At 44.5% G+C, this 19,202-nt stretch overlaps 1 protein-coding gene across 5 annotated transcripts in view; it reads right to left on the bottom strand.

Annotated features, from left to right (window-relative positions):
• LOC120028290 (unconventional myosin-Ic-like) overlaps window positions 1-10,001 on the bottom strand; it is a 58,466-nt gene extending 48,465 nt beyond the window's left edge. For 2 of the 5 annotated variants that reach the window (XR_005473419.1, XM_038973479.1), the window contains exon 1: window positions 9,328-10,000. Coding sequence is in view for 3 of the 5 variants with exons in the window: in XM_038973479.1 (XP_038829407.1) it covers window positions 9,328-9,420 (93 nt within the window). In the remaining 2 variants the exon portion in view is untranslated. Of the gene's footprint in view, window positions 1-5,962; window positions 6,359-9,327 lie in introns of those variants that run through there. The other 3 variants (XM_038973481.1, XM_038973480.1, XM_038973482.1) reach the window with 3 other exon arrangements.
• Between the last annotated feature and the right edge of the window lie 9,201 nt (window positions 10,002-19,202).

The raw sequence follows: 19,202 nt of genomic DNA, 5'->3' as shown, positions 1-19,202 counted from the left end.
TTCAATACTAGAGTATCCATATTGTCCAAAGCAATGACACACACACTAGATAAAGACTTTGCAGAAGGGAGAATTGTAATTAAACCCACCATATGATGTGAGTTTGTGTGTGGTTTGACTTTGCAATAAATTCAGCAATTTAGGAATGACGAAACGTGAGGCTTGGAACTGGGCTTAAACTGGGGCCCCACAGAGCAGGCACAAGCAAGCACAGCCTCTTTCCCAACGGAAGCGCTCAGCAGTCTGGAGACAAACGCACTCCACGTCGCAACATCTCTGGAATCTTGTCCCCAACCACCCACAGAGCAGAGTCAGGGGTTAGGCTGCTTAGATGACAATACACAGACAACAGCTGAGGCAATGACACACACACTTATTTTTCCACACACACGTCTCTGTGGCAGGTCATTGGGTATTACTACCCACGAATGAGCAGACAGCACTGTAATCATGACAACACAATGACACACAGACGAGCGCCCTCCCCCCGCCGTCTCATTCTACGCATCACATCCCCCCAATTACCGGATGCCATCTCTCACACACACACACACACACACCCCGAGGCAGAGAGAGAGAGGGCCTGAACACACAGGGCGTAGCTGCCTCCTCTCCGAAGGGACCAGTCAGGACAGAGTTAGAGGATCAGATGACTGCTAACAGGAGCTTATTGAGAGACACAGGCCTATAGGCAGCAGCATGCAGGTGGATCACACTGAAGGAACAGCTCCGTGCACTAAGCACATAGTTAAACCCAACCTGGACGTAGACGCGGGTGTGACATGAATGTACCGCTGCGTGTCCCATAGAGTGAGCTGTGGCTAGTGTGTGTTTGCGTGGGAGTTCTGTACAGACAGAGGTGTGTGTAGTGGGGGCAAAACATAGGCCATGGGGGTGAGGGATCCTTAGAGGTGATGCCAGGTGTCACTCCATTTTGTTCCACCTCCTCTTATCAAGCCCATCTCCTTGGCAGTGTTTGCATTCGTTCACGCTCTCCCTCGCACCCGGGCCAAGCTCTCATCACGCCCTGCTCCGTTTGAAACAGAAAGACTCCCATCGGTTGCAGCTGAATGAAAAGCATAAACTATTATTTCATTGAGTATGTGATAGTACACTGGAATTGAGGTTTTGGAAAGTCTCGTTTGAACAGATGATACATCAAGTCTAATTACTTGTATCAGAAGAGATAAAAGAAGTTGGTGCTGGCAGAGGAACTTTGCAATATCCATGTCTAATTCAGAGCCCTACATTTAATTGATCCTATCAGTGGTAAACTCATTGTGCTTGTTTGACTAATGGGTTCGCCAATCCAGGGGCTCTACTGTAATTGCGTCGACATTCATCAATCCATTCCCTGACAGACAGAGGAGACACTTCCTACTAGTTTTACTACTGCCCCCCCTCCACACCGCCACCTGTGGGTGGGTGGCTGGCGTTCAGATAGAAATATATGACGTAGAACAAACATGCGATACTGGTGGAAGGAGCCTGATCGCGCGAGAGCTCAGCGAAGTGGTCGGTCCTCTTGACCGGGCTACAACCACGCCGCTCTGACAGCTGGCATACGGAATCACGTCAGCTTTACTTGTGACCTTTATCTGCAACATTCCACAACGTCGTGTCCTGCTGAACGCAGCCCTGTACCAATCCATCTGGCCTAAATATTTGTTTTCCGATGACCATACTCTCCCCCTCCCCTCCCCTCCTACATCACGTTGAGTGATTGACAGTACAGGGTTGGGACAACACAAGGACACACCTGGTTGGGATTGCCGTTGGCTTACGGCCCAGGCTGTCATGGAGTGTACCTGGGTAAAGGTTAACGTGCAGGTCTGGCCAATCAGGAAGAGTGGGGGGGGCAGGCACAGTGTTGCTGGCCAAGGTCCCAGCGATGGCAACCACACTGAAAGGAACTAAGTTTATGTACAGTCAATGTATCCAACGTTCCATGCTAGCCTGGTCCCAGATCCGTTTGTGCCGTCTCGACAAAAAGGTGGCAATGACAATGGGGAGTTGGTAAAACAACACAAAACAGAACTGGAACCAGGGTATATCCATGCCTGGTTAACTTCTCAGAGGACCACAAGACACACAACAGGAAGGTGGACAGGTAAGGCTCTAGCTGGTACACAGAGTGTGGGAACGAACACAGTGGGACACAATGGGTAGGTGTGCCAGCAGAGAGGGAGCACACGGGCCATTTACAGGCTATAAGTATTGTACAGTCATTGGGGAAAGAAGTACGGCCGGGACGAGACCAGTATCGCGGCAAGGAAACAAAACAAAGTGGATTTAACTCCTTTCGGAAAAACGGCCCTGATGTTGGAAATAAGCATAATTCTGCTGTCACCCAGAGTCACATTCATTTTCCAAGTTACAGCAATATTGTACCTGCAGCAGGTTTTTAAAGGACCCAAGAATGGTCTGCATCGTGTTTTCATTTTTGCCATGGACAAAATATTGCGACACTGGTATCGTCACAGCCCTACAAAGATAGGTCCATAAGGCGACAGGTTATCTACCACAGAAACGGGCCATTTTCTTAGTGAGCACATACCTCGTTCATCTGAGTGGAGCAGGAGGGCTGGAATACAACGAGCCACAAGTTAATAAAAAAATGTAGTTATGAAGTCCCATACATGCTTATAGCAGGTTATAAAGCATTGAACGCGCAGGCTTTAAGTAAAGTGTTACTGAGAGCAGTACTGAAACTACAGGAGTCTCCAGTCTGGACAGAAGGCATCGCGTCCAACTGTTGCCCATTTGTTAGAGAAGACGTGGTGATTATCGTGATACAAGGACGAAATGCACTAACTATCACTAAAATGCTTTTACTTTGTACACCAGTCAGTGAGCTCAAAGTGAACAAAATGTTAATTCATAAAAGGCTTTATAAACTCCTATATCGCAATAATACCACAATTCAATCATGGCATCATACCCATGGATGTTATAGGCTTACTAGGTCAACTGGTACCAATTCCTATGTTTAGTTTAACGGAGCAGAAGTACCACAAAGTGAAGGATTAGCGATGGAAAGAGGATCTCTAAGCCACACCCCCTGTCCTTTCCCTTCCCACAACCCTTCACTCTACCCCTGTCCGTCAGGTTTATCAGTGTGAATGCGTGGGTGTGTGGGGGGGGGGGGGGGGGGGCTGGTGTAGGTCTTGAATTCTGAGACACATCATACTCGACCAGTCATGCTCACTAGGCACGAAACAGAAAGAAACCTGGCCAAAACAGGGAGGTACTATCTGAAACCTTCCAAAAACAAAAAGCCCATTTTCCTTTTCTGTTCCTCATCATTTAGAAAAGCTTTGCTACTGTGTGCCTTAACGAACACAATCCAGGTTTGACTGAGCCAGAAGGGTTCCCCAGTCTGATAGTAGTTTTCTCCTGATAGGAAGCAAGACTTGGTAGCAGGGCGGGGCGCTCTACTCTTCTAAGGCCGGGACATTTCTGGTGGAAAAGCCACAGCTAAAAGGAGACAAACTCCAGATCGTCCAACCGGCTCAGTTCATGACTCACCGGCGTACACGCAGCACTCTACATTGACTCACTATCAGACTCGCATTCTACCAGACTGACTCATTCCATGCATACACTCCTCTACCCAATGCTTGACTTGGACTGAAATAGGTGCTAGAACTCATTTTGGGTTCTGGTACTGTTTATATTTAGATGCAGGATCTCCACAATACTTTTGAGCAAATATTCTATAAGAGGCACAGGAGCTCGAGCAGTAGAACATTTGATATGCCGGTACTGAGCTCCGGTGAACTCCTGCCCAAGTCAAGCACGGCCTCCACCTCTTCTTCGTTCTCCAAAACCGCTCTCATACAAATACCTCAGACGACTAACCAATAGTAAGTATTTTGACGCGAGCGAGACTCAAAACAAACAAAAAGAAAATGCATACAAAACACATTCTCTCGCGCCTCCCTTTTCACCCATTGCTCCCTCGCTCTCTCAGACGTGTCATATGAGCTCCCAAATCAATAAGGAGTGTGTTTCTCCCACCATTTCCCATCTGTCAGTCTCCGTCGGTCTTTCCCACTCCCCTTCCTAGATGACCATATACTTTTGCTATCTAAATAGAAGCAGGCTATGGCCCAGATTCCATGTCCTCCTCCACTAATACATGAACGTTGGCAGATCCACTCCTACCAGGGTGTGAAACATCAGTGTGGCCTCACTGTCTACCACAGTATTTGGTTGTTTATTAGGATCCCCATTAGCTGTTGCGAAAGCAGCAGCTACTCTTCCTGCGGTCCACACAGAACATGAAACATTATACAGAAGTACATCGACGTGGCTGTTTGCAGGGCAGCGTGTCCCAGACATGCCCCATCTCTCTGTTGCTTGGTTTTCAAACTCTGGGCAGAATGTGTGTGACACGCCACACCTGTGAAACCATAGCAACTGAGAAAGTACAGTACTTTTGCAAGCTGTCCCTAGGTCTCTAATTCACAAGGCCTGGACGAATGTTGTCAAGACCTTTTATCATTTGACCAAGAGTTTTCCTATTCTAATCCATAATCTCCCTTCTCATCCCCTCTCAATCTTTGTTCATTAGTCTCTAGTACAAATCCAACCGTTCATCATCTGTTCCAACTAACAAGGTAATCCAATCCAACAAACTGCAGTGTTGGTGACTTTGGTGGTGAGTGTTTCATGGGGGGGGGGGGTCGACGAAATGGTTTAGGGCAATCAGCCATTTTGGCCAAGTTTGGGTAGTAAGCCCTGAGAGTTTCCTGTTAGAGGTGGAAGAGGCCGAGGCACTGAGGCAGGTGGATCCAATAAGTCTCCTGGGGTAAGGCTCTGCAGCACTGACAGCTGGCTCTGTGACAAGAGGGTCACAACAAGACAAGGTCTGCAGAGCCGCCCATGTCACCACCATTGAGTTCACACACACAACACATATTGGCTGGTCACATGTAGCAGCTGATGACAAAAGCATTTGCTGTTGTGGTGGTGGTGGTGGGGAGGGGGGGTTAAATAACATAAAACAGAATTGCCCAGTGGCAAAGTGATACATGCAAAAAGGATATTATGCAAACAATGTGGTGGGGTCAAACAGAGGGTTATATTTGGCTCTGTGAATGCCGCTGTCAGAGTCTCAAGTTTTGTGAGACAGAGCTGGGAGGTGCCTAAATATCCGTAGAGTGCAGACAGCTGGGAAAAAACTCAATCCCCAAATTGTTCTGCCTTTTTAAAAGGGGGGGGGGAATCACAGCATCCCTCTGAGCTAGTCTAATGGAAAATCTTGGCTACAGTTAAACAGCAGACAAAATATCCCCAAGAAGTTCTGTTGTGGGAAAAAGGACTGACAACACCATCGATTGGTTTTAGTGCTTGCCTAACTCGACAATTGAACAAACAAAAAACACCACGACGAAGCTGTAGGCTTCTCTGTTTTTATTACTGTCTCTTCACATATACAGCCATAAGATGTGAGTGGAGAGCACTGCCACATCTCAACCCTGTATACAGTCGGGGTTGGACAGGTGGACACTCACAGTCCTGTTGACATAACCCCAGGTCACCCAAGACACTCACACAGCTACCCACAAACCACCAGGCAGCTTAGTCTAGTTAGCCCATTTTAGTGATACTGAACAACCTATCTGGTTTTAACTACTACGATAAGTATTTTAATTCGCCAATGTATGGGATCATGAGGCTATTAGGAGGGGCTGGCTGGCAGTCAGGACAGGGCATGGATTGGCAACTGTTCAGGTGGTAAAGTTGTTACATCACGCATGGCATGACTGCCAGCCACTCCTAATAGCCTCATGATCCCATACATTGGCGAATTAAAATACTTGTCGTAGTAGTTACAACCAGACGGCCTCGTCGCCGACTTGCTACATTGTCACAAATATGAAGCACGCAAACTTCTTCCCGCTACAAAATAACTTTGTAACAGCCTGTTTAGAAAACGGAGGCAAGATATACATACCTTCAATTAGCCGAAGTCAATACGACACAGTGGGTTACTTCGCCCTGATGTCTCTTCGCCGGTAGGCTACAAAAAGACAGCAAGCTGTTCTGTCTCTCGTTAAACCCAGATTCAACTCCGTCTCTATGTGACCAGTCCTTTCAGCGGTTCCTCGTTACTGATCCAACAAGCAACTACAATCTAGCGGCTGTAATTCTAGTGAAGTTTTTTTTCTCCACAGCCTTGGTAGCCTAGACTATCCACCACTATTCATCTATTTTAAATTAGAATACACTTTCTTTCTTTTTTTAAGAGTAACGTTGTCTAGCAAATACACTTCAAGTATACAACACCAGTAATTTTAAGCCATAAAAAAATATGATTATATTATTCTGAGTATTTCAGTCCCCTGGTGAGTCGTGGAATATGTCAGTAATTTCCCCTCCCTCTTTCAAACACTCAACAGCCCTTATGCTGCGTTCACAACCTATTGGGAACATGGTAGTTACCAGTTGTGAAGTCGTAAATACAAGTTGGATGCATTCACGTGCTTTGAACTCGTTGAAAAACGCCGATTGGCTAATGATCAACAAGCTGCATTAACCATAAACTAAAAGAGCAACTATCATGCTTGTAAAAGCAAAGTGAATTATAAATGCCTGTGAAACCTTAGCCTATGTATTTTAGTTTAAATGTGTATTCCCCTGTGTATAAAGTTTGTCTCTGTTATTTGGTATATTCGTATAAAAGTCATGGTTGTAAACAAATGACCGTGTTCCAAAAACCTATAATAGATTGCTTTTTTGAATATTTTTTGTTGTTACAGTAAACTGCTGAAAATTATGTTATCAAGAGGTAATTTCCTTAGTAGGTGACGACAGAGGTCAGCAAGTGAGAGAAGTCGGAGCGCAGAATTTATATGCGGCAATCACATGCGAACTGGTTATAGTTATGCACGTGCCGCGTTCAACCAGTTAATAAGTCAGACATTTCGGAGTTTCCTAGTTCCAACTAGCACATTAACGGGGCAATAGACGACTTTCCTACTTGCAAGTATGACTTCGAGGGGCATTCAAGTGGATTTTCCCCAGTCGTATATGGTAAATACTACCTTCACACTTGGTTATGAACGCAGCATAGATACCAGGAAGTTCTCGAGACCCATCCCACAGACTTAAGGAGTGATATCATTTGTTTTACATCAAACTGTTTTCAACAGGCGTAACACTAAATAGGCTATATGGGAAGTAGTCTATGCAATGTTTGCATTGGATAGCCCTGTGTGAACCTAATGTTGCACTGTGAGAGCACACTTCCTTGCTTTGATTAGCCTATTCAATGTTTGCCTATATGGATTGTATGCCTATAGGGATGTTTGCCTATAGCTCCTACCCTAAGATTAACATGGGTTGAGAGTATCTGTAAATATTGTTGTGCAGGTGAGAATATGCCGTTGAAAATGATCCTGAACGAGAAAAGAAAAACCGCCGACGGCATTCAACTCACTTTCCCTTCGCTGACTTCGTAGTAGTGTTCTTCTGCCCTCTACTGTCAGAAGACCTGCCACTACACCTTCTGTCCGCGTGCTACCATGCATTGCGTGGTTCTTGGAAAGGGTGTGGCCGCCATGCGCGTTTTTGATCAGATCTGTGGCAGCAAGTTCAACCATTTGCTATTGCTATAAATGTTATAAATGTTAATGTTATTCTAGTATATTATGCCATTCTACTGTCATAGTAGGCTACAGGTCTGAGGCATGTACACCTTAACAAAAGTCCACTGTCAGCATTGTTTTATTATTGTCAGCATTTTTAATGGTGCCATATTACACCACCTCTTCCCATGTGAAGGTGACCTTTGCAGTTCAATTGCCTGCCTGTATGAGATAATGGACTGCAATATGGCACCCCTGCCAGAGGGGGTAGTGATCGATTGTACTGTACTGTAGTACTGTAGCCCACCTCTCTCTCTCTCACTCACACACACCACCCAGCTTTGCTAGCCCTCCTCACCCTGCTTTAATTATGCTGGGAGGAAAGGTTGTATCCTGTTGACAAGCCCCTGTTCATTGGAAAGACAGACTGTACTCCAGAGAGTGTCTCTGTCTCTCGCCACAGAATCTGTGTGAAACTGGAAGAGGGCATTGTTCCTTTCTCGATAAGGAATGAGAAAATAGTGTATATGATATGCATACTCATTAACTCGTACACTACACGTGCCTTCAGTTCACAAGTCCACATGTTCAATCACACGCACGCACGCACGCACACACACACACACACACACACACACACACAATCAGAGGCACAAGAGGGTGATGTGACCGTGGTGGAATGTTGGGATGCATGGGAAACGCATGTGCTGTTCAGGAATTTCTCTGTCTTTTCCTCACCTACATTCTGTACCATTCCCGTCATTAGCCATTCCTGCTCACTGAACGAACATAAGGCTCAAACTGAACTTGATGAACTAAGATGTATCAGATAAAGTTAATAACTTCTCACCGGGTGTACGCTATAGATCTCTATCTATTCCTAAGATCCAAGTTGGTCAAAGTTGGTTTGTGTACTAGTCCAACATTCCATTAACCTGCACTGCTTTCTATGGCACAGCCTGTTGTTTCACCATATGCTGTCTGATTTAAAGCCCCACACCCTGCATTCCTTAGATTGTGTGAACAGAAGACTCAGTCCCACCCGCTCTATCACCACTCTCTCACATTCACCAGGAACTTGTGCAATCCCCATTCCATAGAGAAACATGTAACCCTTCTTGACATTGATAATGTGTTATGTTAATATCATTATTTAAGTGGCAATCGACCATTCAGTTGGTTTGGATTTTCTTATTGTTTCTAATTTGTTTATTCAAATTGCCTTTTTTCTGAATCTGTATTTACATTGGATGACGTTTCACACCTCTCCAAACACACTGAAGTAGCCAGCACATTATGAGCCCCATGTAACATTTTTCACTTGGCACTCTGCTGGACCGGCATGCATAATCAACATCAATGGGCTAGCAGGTGTTTTCCGACTGCGGGCACTGAGTGGAAAAATCGAATGAGGATGATATCGATTGCACTCTGTCAAGCCAACCATTTGGCACAAACAAATCTCCTGTGGTCAAGCGAAAACCAGAGTGAGTGGCCAAGGGGAACAACTTTTCCCCTGTGCACAGTCAACCTCTAAAATGATACATCAGCTCCACTTCCACACAGGCAGATCCTAGCCTAGTCCCAGATATGTTTGTGCTGTCTCGCCAAGGTTGGCAAAGTTAGCAAGACAGCACAAACTGATCTAGGACCAGGCTAGGGAAATCCTACTCTTGGATATCTAGTTATTTAAAGTGTATGAGGAGTGAGCAGATTGAATGGATGGACTCACCTTGGTGCAGCTGTGGCAGAAGCTCTCTCCATTCTTCCCAGGGGACAGGATGATCTCACCTGTAGGGACCAACTGGATCCTCAGCTCCATCATGGTCGCTCTCTCTCTCTCTCTCTTTCCTTCTCTCTTTCTCGATCCCTCGCTCTCTGTCTCTCTCTGTCCTCCGTCCACTTACTCGGTCCTTCTGACGGCGTAGCAATGAATTCCCCCTTCGCACGTTTGGAAAAATTCCTCCCCTTAACGTCGGTGAGAGGAATAGGGCAGTTTCTGTTACACTGTCAATAGAAAGAATGAAAAGTAAAACTAAAGTAGAAAAATATGATTTTACTGGCCGCACATACAGTGATTTACATGTATGCTTCTTTTCTCAGTTATCAAACGAGGCCAAGACAGTCAAAGCACAAGGATGTTTCCTGCTTCTGTGCAGAGGGCTCTAGTGCGAATTTCCCCTTAGCAGGCAAAGGATATGTGTTGATGGTCACTGTGTCAGGCTCTCTTTCCACAGCCGGCCCAGCAGTATAATTGATGTCCCTGCACACCAGATCGCTGTGGCGCAATGCACTCTGGGTTGGCCCGGGTATCAGGGCTTCCTCCTGGACCCATGCATCCTGTCTCGGACGTTCCCAACGTTCACAGGGTAAACACCAGAGGAACCCACTCTCTCTCCTCACGTTTCCCCTGGATATTTGTATTATTTTTTTTTATTTAACCTTTATATTTAACTAGGCAAGTCATTTAATAACAAATTCTTCTCTACAATGACGGCCTACTTGTAAAGCCCCTTGTACAACTGGGAGACATGCGTAAACGCCACATGCCTCCCCCACCTCTCCAAAAACAAATAAGAGACTTGTGCCTCTTCTGTGTCTAGTGTCTTCGGTTTCCTCTTCCCAAGGGGTACATTAATTAATGTAGACAGGCAGATGGTCAGAGGGGAGTAGGCCAGGGGGTCATCAGACAGAGGCTGGAAGCAGAGACATTGTGACCATATCTTTGTCTGGGGTGACAGAATGGTGTAAACACACACACACACACACACACACACACACACAGACAGATGAACCCATTGATCTTTGCTGTGACACTGACTGCCCTCAGTGCCCTGTGACTCCTCCCAAGGTTCCTGTTTGTTCCTTCGACCAACATCCTCTCAGCATCTTCTCAGCATCCTCTCAGTCACACCCTTTAAAAGCTGCCCTCCCTGGACCACTGACGTCCAGGGATCTCAGCAATGCCACCGCACAATATTAATTATCAACACTGATATTGATTGAATATCAATGATAGATTGAGTTTTGCTGAGTCTGGAGATATAGCATGGGTTTGGGTGTATGAGTGGTGAAGGAAAAGTGGCTCTATATTACTGTATGTTTTGGGTCATCAATATGGTCAGTCAGTGGTGGGATTTGTGGTGAGGGTGACTGAGAATATGTATAGAAACTGATTGTGGTTGTGTTGAATAGTGTTTTGGGGAAGGTGTGTGTGGTGTAGTGGGCTGTGTCTCTTCTATAACTTCTGTTTCTGTTCCTTCTTATCCTCCATCACAGTGTTCCCTAGATGTGTGTGTTCATCACGATTTGTGTACGGCCTTGTGAACATGCAGATATGTTTGTGAGAGCATGGCTGTTTGTACAGTGCATTCGGAAAGTATTCAGACCCCTTCCCTTTTTCCACATTTTGTTACGTTACAGCCTTATTCTGAAATGGATTTAAAAGCAAAAACAGGTTTTTAGAAATGTTTGTACATTTATTAAAAATAAACAACAGAAATACCCTATTTACATAAGTATTCAGACCCTTTTCTATGAGACTCGAATTTGAGCTCAGGTGCATTCTGTTTCCATTGATCATCCTTGAGATGTTTCTACAACCTGATTGGAGTCCAACTGTGGTAAATTCAATTGATTGGACATGATTTGGAAAGGCACACACCGGTCTATATAAGGTCTCACAGTTGACAGTACATGTCAGAGCAAAAACCAAGCCATGAGGTCGAAGGAATTGTCCATAGAGCTCCGAGACAGGATTGTGTTGAGGCACAGATCTGGGAAAGGGTACCAAAAAATGTCTTCAGCATTGAAGGTCCCCAAGAACACAGTGGCCTCCATCATTCTTAAATGGAAGAAGTTTGGAACCACCAAGACGCTGGCCTAAACTGAGCAATCGGGGGAGAAGGGCCGTGGTCACTCTGACAGAGCTCCAGAGTTCCTCTGTGGAGATGGGAGAACCTTCCAGAAGGACAACCATCTCTGCAGCACTCCACCAATCAGGCATTTATGGTAGAGTGGCCAGACGGAAGCCACTCCTCAGTAAAAGGCACATGACAGCCCACTTGGAGTTTGCCAAAAGGCACCTAAAGGTCTCTCAGATCATGAGAAACAAGATTCTCTCGTCTGATGAAACCAAGATTGAACTCTTTGGCCTGAATGCCAAGCATTACGTCTGGAGGAAACCTGGCACCATTCTTTTGGTGAAGCATGGTGGTGGCAGCATCATGATGTGGGGATGTTTTTCAGTGGCAGGGACTGGGAGACTAGTCAGGATCGAGGGAAAGATGAACGGAGCAAAGTACAGAGAGAGCCTTGATGAAAACCTGCTCTAGAGCGCTCAGGACCTCAGACTGGGACGAAGGTTCACCTTCCAACAGGACAACAGCGCTAAGCACACAGCCAAGACAATGCAGGGGTGGCTTCGGGACAAGTCCCTGAATGTCCTTGAGTGGCCCAACCAGAGCCCGGACTTCAACCCGATCATCTTTGGAGAGACCTGAAAATAGCTGTGCAGCAACGCTCCCCATCCAACCTGACAGAGCTTGAGAGGATCTGCAGAGATGAATGGGAGAAACTCCCCAAATGCAGGTGTGCCACGCTTGTAGCGTCATACCCAAGAAGACTAGAGGCTGTAATTGCTGCCTAAGGTGCTTCAACAAAGTTCTGAGTAAAGGGTCTGAATACTTATGTAAATGTGACATTTCAGTTGTTTTTTTTATACATTTGCAAAAATGTCTCAAAACCTGTTTTTTCTTTGTCATTATGGGGTATTGTGTGTAGATTGATGAGGGGGGGAAATTATTTAATACATTTTAGAATAAGGCTGTGACGTAACAAAATGTGGAAAAAAGTCAAGGGGTCTGAATACTTTCCGAAGCACTGTACATGTGGTGGTAGTGGGCCCTTGGTGTATGCCTTCCTACAGTGTCTGGGGGGCTGCTGAGATGGGAAGTGACAGTGACACACATCCTTTGACCTGTGACATGCGCCCGAGGTATTCCTGATTGCTGGGCATCAACAGGAAACAGTGGCCTTGACGCAGCAAGACCTCAGCCCGGGCTTAGCCTAGCAGACTGTTATGGATGAGAAGAGCGAGAGAACACACACTGACGTCCCTGGAACATACTGGGAAGAGTAAGAACTGTAACAGAAGGCAACCAGAACCAGAAATGGACATGAAAAAAGGTTCATTTGTCAAAGCACCGAAAGTAATGACCTTTTGAATTACCCTCTATGTAGCATGACTTATGAATAAAATGTAAAGCATTTAAGTATTGTTTATGAAAACTTATTGAATGCCCTATAAAGCCTTTATACGTTGTGGTTCGTTGAAAGTGTGATCGCTAATACTGTGTACTTTTCTGAGACGTTTTTCAAGTTCAAGGATATAGGTTGTTGTTTACACTGATCACGGACAAGATATTATGAGTTTCCAGAAACAATGCAGAAGATAGTTATTAATTAACAGAAGACAGGCTCAAGGTCCTTTCTGGGCTGAAGGTTTCCTACACACACTTCCTCTTTCTCTTTCTCAATGCTGTCCATCCCTCAACACACAAGGAGAAGGAGGCCCAACTCTCTCCCTCTCTCTCTCTCTCTTTCTCTCTATGCTGGTCTGAACTATCTTTCATGTCCTATCCGCTCACACTGTAAGGGTGATATGAGGTGTGTGTGTGTCAGAACCTGCAGCTGTTACAGTAGTGTGTGTCAAGGTGAGCCAGGCGCAGTGGGAGAACACGGCGGGCCAGTGTTCCTGAACTAGGCGTGGACACAACTTGTCACTGACAGAGAAGTCTTTAAGGAAGTAGAGAGAGAATCGCATCCTGTTTGTGTGAGAGAGAGAGTCAGGGGCCAATCTGTGAGTAAAGGGCACGTGGGCATGGCAATGAGAAAGGGCAAGGAGGGGTAGGGCAGAGGTTCAAAAATACACTGTGTACTGAAGTAACTAACTGGAATAGGCTAGTGCTATCTCCCAGGGGTGACTGGAAATAGCCATTCCTATTTTTAACACTAAAAAGGAAATCCCTAATATTTCCATGCCGTTTGTTCCTTCAGTCTGTTCAAAAGCAGTTATCAGCCTCCGACAACGCAGGATTCAGCAGCGCCGTTTCCACAGGAAAGCACGGGACGCCGAATAGGCTGCCACTCAAGCACCAGCCCAAAGAACTGTCCTCACACTACATTTCCCTAGAAATGTTCTGAACATACTTAATAAAATGTGTATTTTAATTAGATGACACTGTATTTTGGTACTCTATTTTTTGTCTTTCTTACATTTCCCCTACAGTAGGTTGTTTTTGCCTTAACTTTGATTGGGGCCAAATTCGTGTCAATTAGAGCTAATATTTTTTATTTAGCGCTAGCAATTGCTGCCCTCTTGTGGTTTCAGATAAAAACACAGCTTTATTCACCCAATGAGTCTTAAAATGAATGTGAAATGACTGATGTTGTCATGGTATATCTACTGTACACACATATCTAAAGCCTCCACTGAAGTTAGGAGAATGAAAGCACACACCACCAGTTAAAACCACAATCCACCAATGTATAGCTCAAGAAGACTACAAGCATCTTAGCAACTATAGGCCTAAGCCAAACAGAGGTAGTAGCTACAGTGCCTTGCAAAAGTATTCATCCCCCTTGGTGTTTTTCCTATTTTGTTGTATTACAAACTGTAATTTAAATGGATTTTTATTTAGATTTAATGTAATGGACATACACTAAATAGTCCAAATTGGTAACGTGAAATGAAAAAAAATTAAAACGGAAAAGTGGTGCGTGCACATGTATTCACCACCTTTGCAATGAAGCCCCTAAATAAGATCTGGTGCAACCAATTACCTTCAGAAGTCACATAATTAGTTAAATAAAGTCCACCTGTGTGCAATCTAAGTGTCACATGATCTCAGTATATATACACACCTGTTCTGAAAGGCCCCAGATTCTGCAACACCACCAAGCAAGCGGCACCATGAAGACCAATTAGGTCACCAAACAGGTCAGGGACAAAGTTGTAGAGAAGTACAGATCAGGGTTGGGTTATAAAACAATTGCAGAAACTTTTGAACATCCCACGGAGCACCATTAAATCCCTCGAGTGGTTTAAGGGGAACCATTTAAATGTCTTGGAATGGCCTAGTCAAAGGCCAGACCTCAATCCAATTGAGAATCTGTGGTATGACTTAATGATTGCTGTACACCAGCGGAACCCATCCAACTTGCTGGAGCAATTTTGCCTTGAAGAATGGGCAAAAATCCCAGTGGCTAGATGTGCCAAGCTTATAGAGACATACCCCAAGAGACTTGCAGCTGTAATTGCTGCAAAAGGTGGTTCTACAAAGTATTGACTTGGGGGGGTGAATAGTTATGCAAGCTCAAGTTTTCTGTTTTATTGTCATATTTCTTGTTTGTTTCACAATAAAACATATTTTGCATCTTCAAAGTGGTAGGCATGTTCTGTTAATCAAATGATACAAGCCCCCCAAAAATAAATTTGAATTCCAGATTGTAAGGCAACAAAATAGTAAAAATGCCAAGGGGGTGAATACTTTCGCAAGCCGCTGTAGGTGAGTAGTCTCCATACACACTAGGTTAACAACACATTCCACACAGAAAGAAAACTGTGTTGAGAAGGACTGAAGTACAAAAGCTGAGAAATCAAGAATAGTCAAATCAATAAAAACTCAACAAACTTTTTGAAAAGGCATGTTTTAGTGCTGCAGTATACCAGATGATGATTGTATGAAAGAACAGCATATATTTTTGTCCCAATGCAGAAGTGTTGCCAGCACTGATGAGCCTGGTCTTTGAGTGTTCCTCTGCATTATGGAAGGCAGATTAAAGAGAAAAAGTGCAAAAAGCACTTGGGGGGGGGGGGGGAATGGGAAAGTGAAGATGGAAACAGAGTGTGAGGAGAAGGAAAGTATTCCCAGCAGAACTCCTGCCCGTCAGTCCATTAATATTTGACCCTCAGGTGAGGTCAGACATATTCCCAGTTTGGGATCATCATGATAATTACAAAATATTTCCCAAAACGTCAGATTTTCACAAATGTCTTACCTGTTTTCTATTTCTCACAATGCAATATACATACACAGTCAACAGATCACCTTCGATCTCTTATCTCAAATATCTAATGTAGTTTCACCTGAGTTTCAGTGGAAGCATCCTCTGTATGCACACGTCTTGTCCTCCGGGGGTGACTGAAGGAGCTGCTCTTGCGTCACCCTATAACCGGTGAGGAGAGAATAGGAGAGTCTGGACAGCATAAGCACACAGTTGTATGAGCTGGAGAATGCTGTATGACTGCCTTATTATACATTGAATACTAACTGAAGGGTTGGCACTGTCTTCAACAATCCTGACAGTCATTTTCATCCAATAACAGAGGGGTAAACACCAACCAATGGATGCAAGGGTGTGTCCATCCAAGGAGATATGTCACTTTGACCTGCCAATGGACTTGGGGGACAGGGGGCCCATGCGGTGGAAGTTCTTGTCCTTGTCTCTGTACTCCCAATAAATGGAGTCAGCGGGGCTGCCCAGACACACAGTGGCCACCCGGAAGACCTGTACGCAGCGCACGTGAAAAAACAGACAGGGAAAAAAACGTAATCATGCATTACCACTGTAAGACAGACAGAGCACATTGATATCTCTTAGATAGTCTCTATGTAAAAGCGCCATTGTAAAACTCAAACTCGGGACCAAAAAGAGCTTAACAGTAGTGTGAGCAGGATATCCGCCTGGCTGTATCGCTCTCCAGACAGCTGGAGAGCGGGTTGGATGGATTTGCACCAGATCAATTTAGAATGTGAGATCTATCTTTCATTCATTTGGTGGAAGTGCAAAGACTTTGGAGGTCATTCTCTTGTGTCTTTCTGTGTGTCCCAGCCAGGCCTCTCTCCACAGGGCTATCTCCGCAGGTTTCTGTCAAGCGTGTAAGCGAAGAAGAAACCTCTACAGGAGAGTCTTCGAGAAGTTTGATACGGACAGGGATGGACTGCTTTCTCTCGAGGTAAATCCAAATCAAATGGCATCGTGTAACGTGGCTCCCCCCACCACAGTGGATGGTCTGAGAGGAACCCTCACCAGCAGGCACCGAACCAGCAGAAACAATAGTTAGACTGACTAGTTTATGGATGAAATGTGAGAATCTAAATCCATTTCAAGTGTATAATCCTGTTACAAAAGAGTTGTGGACAAATCTATATCGAATCACAATTTACAGACCACGTACAATGGGCTGTGTCTCTTTGTACTGCAGGAAATGGAACGTGGCATATGTGACCTGCACATGGCAGATGTCACCTCTGGGCAGCTCCAGCGGCTGGTGGTATTGATTGAAAGCAGATGCAAAATCACACTTTGACTGTGTGTCATTCTGCGCGGCATGTGCCCTGTCTGAAAGATTATTTCACTCTGCGTTAGTTTAAGTCAGTTTTGTGTGTGACACATGATAACCAACTGTCAAATTACAAAATAAATACACCGGGTGCATTCATATGAATGACATGAACTTGTTCACTTTCACATAAAAGAAACAATCAAGAAAAGACCAGCAAATATAAATACTTACATTCTTGGAAGTTATCACTATTAACAGATTTAAATCAACACTTCAAATTAACACTGTTTAAATGAACACTTGAATTATCAACACGGGAAATACTGGAAATAATTTTGTTAGGAAAGACGACATGGAGGAATATTGTGAAATGGACCGTTTAGAAGAGGCAGACATTTCACCTCCAACGACTAGACTGTTGTTAATGATTTCAAGACTTAGATGTGTTCAAACAAACCTAGACCAGCACCTCAAAGGGATGTACTAGGCCAAGCAATCTCACGTACCAGACTTGATAGGGCTTTCTTTATAGACACTGTAGCTGTTGAGACTAGGGCCCCTGTAACCTAGTTAGGGTCTTACAGTCACCTGTCACGGTGACAATTCATATAAGTGTTTGTAGGCTTATTTGTCCCCTTTCATTTTAATAAACGTGTCAAAGCCAACATTCTTGTAATGTGAGCCTACATACAGTGCGTTCGGAAAGTATTCAGACCCCTTGACTTTCCACATTTTGTTACTCTACAGCCTTATTCTAAAATGGATTAAATTGTTTTTTCCCCTTCTAATCAATCTACACACAATACCCCATAATGACAAAGCAAAAACAAGTTTAGAAATTATTCACATTTATTAAAAATACAGAACTGAAATATCACATTTACTTAAGTATTCAGACCCTTTACTCAGTACTTTGTTGAAGCACCTTTGGCAGAGACTACAGCCTCGCGTCTTCTTGGGTATGACGTTACAAGCTTGGCACACCTGTATTTGGGGAGTTTCTCCCATTCTTCACTGTAGATCCTCTCAAGCTCTGTCAGGTTGGATGGGGTGTGTCCCTGCACAGCTATCTCTCCAGAGATGTTAGATCGGATTCAAGTCCGGGCTCTGGCTGGGCCACTCAAGGACATTGAGAGACTTGTCCTGAAGCCACTTCTGTGTTGTCTTGGCTGTGTGCTTAGGGTTGTTGTCCTGTTGGAAGGTGAACCTTCGCCCCAGTCAGAGGTCCTGAGCAGGTTTTCATCAAGGATCTGTCTGCACTTTGCTCCGTTCATCTTTCCCTCGATCCTGACTAGTCTCCCTGTTGCTGAAAAACTTCCCCACAGCATGATGCTGCTACCACCATGCTTCAACGTAGGGATGGTGTAAGGTTTCCTCCAGACATGATGCTTGGCGTTCATCAATGTAACTGTGTTATTTGTCACACTGCTTTGCTTTATCTTGGCCAGGTCGCAGTTGTAAATGAGAGCTTGTTCTCAACTGGCCTACCTGGTTAAATAAAGGTGAAATAATAAAAATGTAATTAAAAAAAATTCAGGCAAAGGGTTCAATCTTGGTTTTGTCAGATCAAAGAATCTTGTTCTCATGGTCTGAGTCTAGGTGCCTTCCGTCTGGCCACTCTACCATAAAGGCCTCGACACAATCCTGTCTCGGAGCTCTACAGACAATTCCTTTGACCTCACGGCTTGGTTTTTACTCTGACATGCACTGTCAACTGTGGGACCTTATATAGACAGGTGTGTGCCTTTCCAAATCATGTCCAATCAACTGAATTTACAACAGGTATTTCTGGTCTTTTTCTTTTATACATTTGCAAAAATTTCTTAAAACCTGTTTTCTCTTTGTCATTATGGGGTATTGTGTGTAGATTGATGAGGGAATTTTTTTTATTTAATCAATTTCAGAATAAGGCTGTAACGTAACAAAATGCAGAAAAAGTCAAGGGGTCTGAATACTTTCCAAAAGCACTGTATTTCCCTGCCATACATGCTTAACTTGTATACAAGTATAACACTGTTTATGTATATGACAACTGCGAGCAAATCAATGCAATCCATCATTACAAATGTTTTAACTTGACATCTTCAAAAGAAAGCTCTGATTAGAGATTTGGTGTAGGGGGCCAACCAACCATGAGCCCTGTGGTGGTTAGTAGCCTAGGGATGTATCTCCAACCTTCCACCAGTGCTTCTCAAATGACCGGGACTTAACATGGCCCACCAAAAATAAATGGGCATACATCCAACAGGCAAGCTTCC

This window comes from Salvelinus namaycush, chromosome 34 (assembly GCF_016432855.1).
Source record: "Salvelinus namaycush isolate Seneca chromosome 34, SaNama_1.0, whole genome shotgun sequence".
Taxonomy (NCBI): Eukaryota; Metazoa; Chordata; class Actinopteri; order Salmoniformes; family Salmonidae; genus Salvelinus; species Salvelinus namaycush.
The sequence above is the reverse complement of the archived record's forward strand: the minus strand, read 5'-3'. Positions and strand labels throughout refer to the sequence as shown.